Source organism: Phoenix dactylifera, chromosome 4, assembly GCF_051530095.1.
Source record: "Phoenix dactylifera cultivar Ajwa chromosome 4, Ajwa_hap1_PhDact_Kaust_v1.1, whole genome shotgun sequence".
NCBI lineage: Eukaryota > Viridiplantae > Streptophyta > Magnoliopsida > Arecales > Arecaceae > Phoenix > Phoenix dactylifera.
In genome coordinates, this window is record NC_143193.1 from 4,494,780 (window position 1) to 4,504,576 (window position 9,797).

General features: G+C 38.2%; 1 protein-coding gene across 3 annotated transcripts in view; it reads left to right on the forward strand.

The window, feature by feature from the left end:
* Positions 1-9,132, forward strand: part of BGAL9 (beta galactosidase 9) — a 42,467-nt gene extending 33,335 nt beyond the window's left edge. For all 3 annotated transcript variants that reach the window (XM_039133826.3, XM_088719652.2, XM_039133827.3), the window contains 7 exons: positions 546-661; positions 936-1,033; positions 2,313-2,423; positions 6,085-6,195; positions 7,211-7,419; positions 8,254-8,602; positions 8,697-9,132. In XM_039133826.3, the coding sequence (XP_038989754.3) occupies positions 546-661; positions 936-1,033; positions 2,313-2,423; positions 6,085-6,195; positions 7,211-7,419; positions 8,254-8,602; positions 8,697-8,840 (1,138 nt within the window). In that variant the 3' untranslated portion in view covers positions 8,841-9,132. The remainder of the gene's footprint in view (positions 1-545; positions 662-935; positions 1,034-2,312; positions 2,424-6,084; positions 6,196-7,210; positions 7,420-8,253; positions 8,603-8,696) is intronic.
* Positions 9,133-9,797: the final 665 nt, after the last annotated feature.

Here is a 9,797-nt window from a genome sequence, read left to right on the forward strand (position 1 = left end):
AAGAGCATGAATTAGCTAACATAAGGGATATAACAAAATATATGACTGACTAATACAAGATGATAATTTACTAACATTTTCATAAGAAGGTAAACATGGAGACTGCTTAGCAAGGTTTTAAATGCTGGTATGGAAAATCAGTAGCAATCAGTTTCTTTTTTATTAAATTGTTGACTGAATTACAAAATTTGTAGAATCGTTCTATTAAGGTCTTTATATGACTCGTTGTCAGACAATTTGGTCTTAAAGATTCATTTTTCGGTATATATATGAAGCATACTCATCAGGACTCACTGATAATATTCAACATTGTCGTTCAAGCTCCCTGAGGGGCATAAAAACTTGTGTACAATGGGTACCTCTGCCTAGGGTAGTTGGATTTGGTGCTATCAGAAAATAAAACAAAGATATAAGAATTGATTCTACTATGATGATTGCTTTCACTATAATATTTTGTTGGCTTTTCAGTATATCTATTTACTCCTACAGCTCTCTGTAGTCATTTTGCATCATTTGGTGGTCACTTAATCTTTACTGCAATTCAGAATAAATGTTTCTGATGAGGATATTGCATTTTGGGAGGAAATGGACTTTCTTCCATCACTTACGATTAATAAAACACGCGACGTGGTTCGAGTATTTGTAAATGGTCACCTCTCAGGTACTAATTTCATTTTTTTGTGGCATCGATTTTTAAATATATTAATTAGCATGATGAATGTGCCAATATATCCTACCAATGCATGTGATCCTACTGATGCATGCAATATGCCATTTTTCTACACAATGATCACCAATGTATGCATGTATCTTTTCATTGGCATCGCTATGAGGCACAATTGCATATGCACTTAATTGTTTCTAGTTTCATTCATGTCTTCATGTATTGATTTGGGCTGGCTATATATTCATCTAACATATCTGTGGAATTGAAGGCAGTAAATTTGGCAATTGGGTTCCACTGAAGCAGCCTCTTCATTTGGTTCAGGGATGCAATGAATTAGTTTTATTATCAGAGACTGTTGGCTTGCAGGTAGTGTGTATTTAAATTAAATTATGGTCCGATCTGCTATCATGCTATTCTCTATAGAACCAAGAATAATGCTTTATTACAATTAGCATACATATAATTGCAGTATCCAATGTTCAGATTACAGTGCAAAACTGGACAGTTCATGCTTTTGAAACAGGTTAAGGAGTGAATGGGGTTGAGCTGTGCCAAGCTGGGCTGACCCAACTGGCTCTGCCTTGTTTCAGCGCTATTGACCTCTTTTGCCACTTCGCCCCAACTAACCCCAACCCAAACCCCCTTTTCCCTCCCAATTTGATCACCCTACACTATGATGAGTTAGAAATATTTACAAGGTTGTGGTTGCGTGAGCATGAGGTATAGAATGGGGGATATTTCTAACTCATCAATTTGATAGCAACTTGGAAAAGGGAAAGGCTGGACTCTACATAGTACTGAAATATGGCGACTGCAACACAAAATTCTTCCATGCCTATGCTAGTGCAAGGAAGCGGAAGAATTCCACTAACAAGTTAGAGTTTCTAGGCAAAACTCTGGACAATGCAGAAGATATTAAAAGAGCCTTCATAGTGATTCCAATGAAAAGATACAGAATTTTCCTCGCTTTTGCATCCATCTCAGCAAGAACCATTTGTCATCTGATGCACGTTGCTAGCATGTTCTCTGAGCACACCTTGTGCTGTAAATGCATATTCATGGACTTATGGGTAGGCCAAAGGTCAAAAGATCCCTCCTTTTATCTCGTCACTTCTCTCTATTCATTAAGTGACCCACAAGATGCCAACCCGTCCAATCGCCTGGAACCTTTCCTCTCCTCATTTGCCTTCTTTGGTGACCCTCTCGACCACCATCAATAAAGATTTTGGAGTACCGGCACTAGACCAGCATCGTCTCTGCTAGCCAGTTTAAAGTCATATCAGACTAATACTAGATCAGTAATATGATCATTAGAGACACTAGTGGTGCTTTTAGTTCATGTTGATCATTTAGCAAGTTGTTATTGAATAATGTGATATAGTAAATGTTTAGCAAATGCTTCACCATGTCTGATAAAGAGATATAATGACAGCTATGTTTTAAACATTTTTTCCAGATTTCAGTGATGTACTATTCAAGCAAATTTCAATTCTAGCCCTTATTTTTCCTACATCAAAATATTATATGTTTGCCAACAAGACAATATTTGTGGGTGCTTGCTGTCAGAATCCGTATATACAATATAATTTCATGTAGATGTTAAAATAATATTATTTTACTTATGGTGAATTGTTTTATATTGTAGAATTATGGTGCTTTCCTTGAGAAAGATGGAGCAGGATTTAGGGGCCAAATAAAACTGTCTGGCTTCAAAAATGGGGATATTGATCTTTCCAATTCTCTCTGGACATATCGGGTATATAATATTATTTTCAGTTTCAATTTTTTGCCTCATCTCTATTTTTTTTAGTTGTTTTATAGCTTCCATGCCTACATATTTAGCATATTTGTTGCCTTTTCTCCCCATTGCACAAAATATAACATATTATTCAACATTGTATCTAATGTTTTTCATTTTAGGTATCTTGGCTAAATTAAGACTATTGCTAATTATTAATTAGAATTCCTGAATATGTTCAGTGGCCCTTCTTGTTGAACTGATCTTTATGCTAATGCAAAGTAAATTTAATCAATGAGACAACTTAAAACAGAAGGATCAGAAATGTTTTTCCAGGAATGTGTTGAGATTTGTTATACTCTTATCATCTCATCAAGATCAAAGCATAAGAGCATACATATCTGTTTACATATATACGTACATTATATATATGGGTTTTTTGCATGGATACCCTTCTAAATATAGGATTTTGCGTGAATACCCTTCCAAAATTGATATTTGCATGTATACCATCGTAAAATATTTATTTTGCTATTCTACCCTTTTTTATTCTTATTTTTGCATTTGTACCCATGCATCTAACGCCGTTAAAAAATTAACGGTTTTAATTAAAATGACTAAAATATTCTTAATGGGTAGGCGTGCAAATAGAAATTTTTATAAGGATATACAAGTAAATAGAAACTTTACCACACTTTTGGATAAGAATTTAGGCAATTCTAATTAGTCAGAATCATAATTATGAGGTGTTGGGCAACCCATGACTTGAAAGACTTGCAATTGACCTCCAGTCAGAATAGGTGACTTATGACCTACTAACTGAGTCCGTCTACAAGCCCGACCTTCTTCCAAAATCCAATTCCATTGCAGAAAACTGGCACATGACCCATATTTAGTTGAGTGTTCCCTCACTTTCTCCCTTCAAAAGTTAAAAGAAACAAAAACCAAAAAAACAGGAGGAAAAAAAAAAGCCAGCTATCGAGACGCCAGAGGTGTCAACAGTGTAATAGATCGAGAGAGAACCCTGACGGGCTGAGGTTCCTTTGGATTCTGTGAACCAGCAGTCCTCTCTCTCTCTCTTCTGGGCCCAAGAGATTCTAAAGCAGAGCACAGTTGTGTGGAGCTCTTGTCTTCTTCTTCTTCTTGGGATCCTGATACGCAGGGGGCAGGGAGGAAGCCGGGCACCGGGGGGGGGTGGTGGGGGGTGGGGCGGGGTGGGTTGCGGGTGTGGGGTGGGGAGGGGAGGGAAGAGTAAGGCATCGGAAGGGGAGGGGTGGGTGGGTTGCGGGTGTGGGGTGGGGAGGGGAGGGGAGGGAAGAGTAAGACACCAGGAGGGGAGGGGGGGGGTGTGGTTGCGGGTGTGGGGAGGGGAGGGAAGAGTAAGGCACCAGGGGGGGTGGGGGTTGCGGGTGTGGGGTGGGGAGGGGAGGGAAGAGTAAGGCACCGAGACGGGAGGGGGGGTGTGGTTGCGGGTGTGAGGAGGGAAGGGGATGGGAGGGAAGAGTAAGGCACGCGGGGGGGTGGGTGGGGTGGGGTGTGCGGGTTGCGGGTTGCGGGGGTGGGGAGGGGAGGGAAGAGTAAGGCACCGGGAGGGGAGGGGGGGTGTGGTTGCGGGTGTGGGGAGGGGAGGGGAGGGAAGAGTAAGGCACCGGGGGGGGGGGATAGTAAGGATAATATTGTCATTTCAAATTTTTATTTTATTTGTAATTAATATATATATGATGTTTTTAACACCGTTAGAACAACCGTTATATTAGGGGTATTTGTACAATAACAGAGTTTTACGAGGGTATACATGCAAATATCAATTTTGAAAGGGTATTCACGCAAAATTCGATATTTAGAAGGGTATCCATGCAAAAAACCCTATATATATATATATATTTGTATGTATATATATGTGTGTGTGTGTGTGTGTGTGTTTATGTATGTGCGCGCGCGTGTATTGTGTGTTTGTGTACATGTATGAATATACATGCATGCACACTTGTGGGCATGGGAGCAGGCACGTGCATGTGCATATGCTTGCATGTCTCTGAGTGCTGGGGCACGCACGCATGCATGCATGTGTGTGCACGTGTGCTGGTGGTGTGCATGCTCCTGCATGCTTGTATTCTAGCCTTGTAGGCTTCTTAAATGATAGTCTCCAAGTTTAGTTATGTCACAAATCAACATATATAAGTTGCAAAAGAACACTTGAATGCTGTACAAAGTTAAGGGATTGACAACGAGAGGATCAGGAGGACTTGACAGCAAGAAGCTTCAACTTCGAGGGTGAAGCCTTGTCATAGTACTCCTCAGGTGTAAGACAGCAGCTTCTTTGTTTTCTGATATAAAGTACAGTGGCATGTTGAGGATCTAATTTATTATCCAGCTGTAGAAGAGCTTGTCATGTAAGGCATGCATAAGGTGTTATCAGGTGGACTTAAGTGGTAAGTGGATGATTGTTTGATGAAATAATGGTGCTTGTTCTAGATTTGAGGGATCAGGAAAACATAAAAACAAACACAATCTCTGGAAGTATCCAATGTGTAGACATGACAAGACAAATTTATGTGTTCTTGTTTACTTAAAACAATCTAAATCCAAATTCATGATAAACCTGATGAAGAGTCCCCTAAGAAACGAAATAGTTTGCTCAAAAACTGGTTTCGTATATGACCAACTCTTTCACATTTAACAGTCATCCAATCCTTATTCAATGTCAAGTTTTTATCGATAAACCTTAAGATAAGTTGTTACACAAATACTCTTAAGTTCTAAAGGGAAGGTCAGCTATTCAGAAAGCAACTGACTGTTGATATTAGACACTTCTAAGAACATGACTAGATCAAAGTTCTCATTTATTTACTGAAGCTAGACTTCAATGAACACAAGGGTGGATGTAATTTGCTTAAAGTAAGACTCTTGCTTCAAAGTTTTGAAGTGACTAACAAGGGAAGATATTGTATACACTGAGGTATGTGCAACAATTATTGCTAGTGGAGGAATTGATACTTGTAATATTTTTTGGACTTCGAGATATCTAAAAGATATAGCCTACTTGCTCTCAAGATATAGTTTGGTATGCCATTGTTTTTTTGAATGCATTTTTTGTAAGCTTCGTTGCTATTACCATCATATGGAGAACCTATGTAAAAATAATTTTAAATCACGTTGTTCATTTTATGTCGAAGTTGATGAGTGGGAATATCCATTACATTATTTAGGGAATGAATCCTCTATATTCAGTTATGAAAAACAAATGAATAAGGCCCCATACTACGGGTGTTTTGCGATACATGTGACCTTGCTTAGAAGTCGACAAGTTCAATGTGCAGCCATCAGCTTATTTTAATGTGCTTTTCTTCTAATAGGATTATGTTTGCTATAAAGCATAAACTTTGTCAAACTAGCATATTAAGGAAGTACATGGGTTATATCCAGTTTATCCACATGTTAGTTGATGAAAAGGGGTATAGGCAATGTAGGTTTGTTGAGAAACCTGGATGTAGTTTGATGTGAGAAGGTGATCCCTTAATGTAGGTTCGTCCATAAATTTGCAGATGATATTGAAGTCACCACAGCAATTGATTTTGATGAGGATTGGTCTATTTTTATAAATTCATTCAACTTGGCAGTGCAGTAATTATTTATTTAAAGAGATAATGTTAAATACTTTGTTTTCTAAATGATACAGGTAGGGTTAAAAGGGGAGTTTGCAGAACTATATGCTCCAGATAAACAGAAAAATGCAGATTGGACTGACTTGAAGCTTGCTTCTCTACCATCTGCTTTTACATGGTACAAGGTAAGCTGAATATATGGCTTCTAAGAAATGCAGACAAATCTGATTTCCAAAAAGTCTTAGCTGCTAAAGAGAGGTTTCAAACAAGATCTCTCCCTTATTATGAGGGCCATATGATGACAACAGATATTTCCAGTATGAACTGAAGCAACATGTTTTTATATGCAATTTCAAGTGAAATTGGTTCCATTTTTAATAACATCTGTGGTAGTTAGAAGTATTTCATATGCCTCTGTGCTTCATAAAGCTAGATGTTCTCTACTTCTGCTTGAGTTTCCATATGTTTCAGATGTAGGATCAATGTACATGAAGTTAATGAATTTCCAAGTCCCTGAATTGCCTAAGCAATTTCAGTGTTCAGTGTCTGAGATGTAACTATAGTATCTCATGTCATTTGAATCTAATGTCTTAATGCAACCATTTGTTTGAACGAGTCATTTGCTCTTAAGGAGCTTACAAGCGCACACTTGTTCTCAAGCATACGTAGACATTCTCACATGGAAATGCTCTCAAGCATGCACATGCATGAGTGCGATCATACTCCAATGGAAAACAATTGGGTCTTTTCAGGAGAATGAAAACATTGATTTGATTCACGTGATTGCTGACTTATGTCACAGGATGGCGTCCTTTACACCATTTCTTGTGTTACAACAAAGATAACTCTCCATATGACTTACTGTTAATAAATTGTCTGATTGATGTAGAATTATGGAAATAAATAATTTCCTTTTTCTCTTATGATCATTTAAATGTAAAGCCCGAGGCAACAGTAAAGAGATGATTGCCTTTTCTCTTATATACCGATAAAATGCAAATTTCAAGGCAACGAGCATGAGTGAGAAGTAGGGTAGCAGTGGAATCTGGTTGTCTTAATGTTACTTGCAAATTTCTACAATGCATTCAATACTACTCTGTCATCATTAATATCTTCAAATTTTCTAAACTTCTCATCAGAACTTTGGTATTGAGTTGTAAATGAGTTAGCTTATTCTGTATCTATATCTGGATGATGCAGAATACATTTGATGCCCCAGAAGGTGATGATCCTGTTGCTCTTGATCTGGGGAGCATGGGGAAGGGCCAGGCTTGGGTTAATGGTCATAGCATTGGACGGTACTGGTCGCTAATTGCCCCAGAAACTGGATGTTCTAAATCTTGTAACTATCGTGGAGCTTATAATGAAAAGAAGTGCACAACGAACTGCGGGCTACCTACTCAGAGCTGGTAAAATTACTGCTTCCTACAAAGAGAGTTTGATATGAACTCTCAGTATTATCTCCTTACCGAATGTTAATAAATTTTTGTTATTTATATTTTTTTTCTTTTTGCTTTCTGATCTTAATATGGGAGAAAATATCATCAGGATGTATTTACATATTCCTATCCTTATTCTGCAAGTTGTTTTTATCTTACATTATCTTTGGGACTCTCTTTGTGAAGAAATTGTCATTGCAAGGAAATATTTAGTTCAGTAGGCGCTATTAAATCATCTAGACATTTGGACAGAGAAATCAGCCTACTGGTAGTTTTTAAGCAAGCATTGAACAATTGTCAAGATTTAGAGCTTTTTTAAAAATGGGAAAGTATGAACAAAAATTTCATTATTTTATTATTTTGAAGGTATTTTAGATCAAAAATTAGATTGCCAAAATTTTACTGACCTTAGATTCCCCCCAAATGTTAGTTTGACACTAATCGGGAAACTGAAGTCTTTTACCCCCTTTCCCCCAGACCAAACATGTGGAATCAATGACTTGGTGCTAAAGTTTTTGCCTGCTAGCCTTCATTTTCTAACTAAAGCTTCAAAGAAAAATGTTCGACATACATAACTAGTAAAATTTGCTGAGAAGTTAGAGGTTAAATCAGCAAACAATCAGCCAATTATTATCTGATACTTTAGTGTAGCAAAATCAATCAACCTTGTCAGACAAGATATTTAACTTTGATATTCTGTTTATTTGTCAATCCTTCTATATTTTGTGACTTAATCCTCTGAAATTTTGGCTGCTTTCAAGGTTTCATGTTTCCAGTTAAATGTTGTATGTTAAATTTTAACAGGTACCATATCCCAAGAGCATGGCTTCAGCCTTCCAACAATCTGCTCGTGATCTTTGAGGAGACCGGTGGGAACCCATTGAATATATCACTGAGCGTGCACTCTACCAAAACAATCTGTGGGAAAGTGTCAGAGACTCATTATCCACCTCTCTCCACCTGGTACCATCCAGATTTTATCAATGGAAAGATCTCAATCAACGAGGTTGCACCACAAATGCACCTACAATGTGATGATGGACATATGATCTCTGCAGTAAAATTTGCAAGCTATGGAACTCCACATGGTAGCTGCCAAAACTACTCTCTGGGCAAATGTCATGCATCAACTTCATTGTCTTTGGTGATGAAGGTAGGGTGCTGCAAGTCAAAGCTTTTGTATACATATATTAACAGCTGTGGCAGTTGCTGTAGTGATTTTTCCCCTTTTTTCATTTTCTTCTCAGGCATGTCAAGGGAAAAATAATTGCACTATCAATGTTTCGAACACAATCTTTGGGGACCCATGTCGACGCACGGTCAAAACTTTAGCAGTTGAAGCAGAATGCGCATCAGTGACTGATAACAAAATGCTTCTGGGGTCTTGGTAGTAAAAGGAGTACCAGAAATGGAGGTCGATGAGGAAGGTTGTGCATTTGTGATATCATTGGATTACAGATTCACTGCCTGGTCTGTTTGATGGAAATATCTGAATCAGTGTGGGATATTCTCATCTCTAATTCATCCTGTATGTATATTGACTTGAAACATGTTTCTCCAATATTGCTCCTAGAACGTACATGCATGTCTTTCACTAGGAGATTGTTAAGATCACTGTAATGTAGCCATGACAATCCGTGGTCGAAAAGGATTCATAATAAGTGGCAATTCTTCGTACTGTCAGCTAATGTCAAGCTAAAGTATCGAATGACACATGCAACTATAGCTATTTTCTGCGGTTAACGTGTACTTGGTGTCTTTATTAACAAGAAACCTGGCAGATCTGGGTACCTGATTGATCATGTTCTAGCTATCTCAAGATTAATGTGAAAATGACAGCGAGCTAGGAGACAATATCCGCCTGAGATTTTCCGAGCTATCAGGTTTGGATCTTCTGGAACTAGGTAGAGTGTACTTGACCGCAAGAACGGGTTGTTCTTATGACAGGTCAACGAACCTGGCCACCCAAATGGAAAAGTTGGAGAGAGGAAGAATCGGTCAACCTTCTCTCAATCTGGCTTAGCAAGCCAATGTCCAACCTAAGTTACTCGACCCTGTCAATCTAGGCTATCAAGCCGGGGGGACAAACTGGCCTCAATTTTACAATGCATAATTTTGTTGGTTATTTTTCGGCAATGATGTCAATACTTAGAAATTAACAATGGCATGGATAAGAAGTGATAACGACTAAAAAAGTTATCGATATGGAATTTTGTTAATAATGATGTCGATAAGAGTATGCTCGATCATGATTCTTGAACATTCAAATACACAGACAGATAGCCTTAAAAGCCAACCTAACCTAACCTAAATGTGGCTAGCCATTAATCTCTCCTCTTCCTAGACTG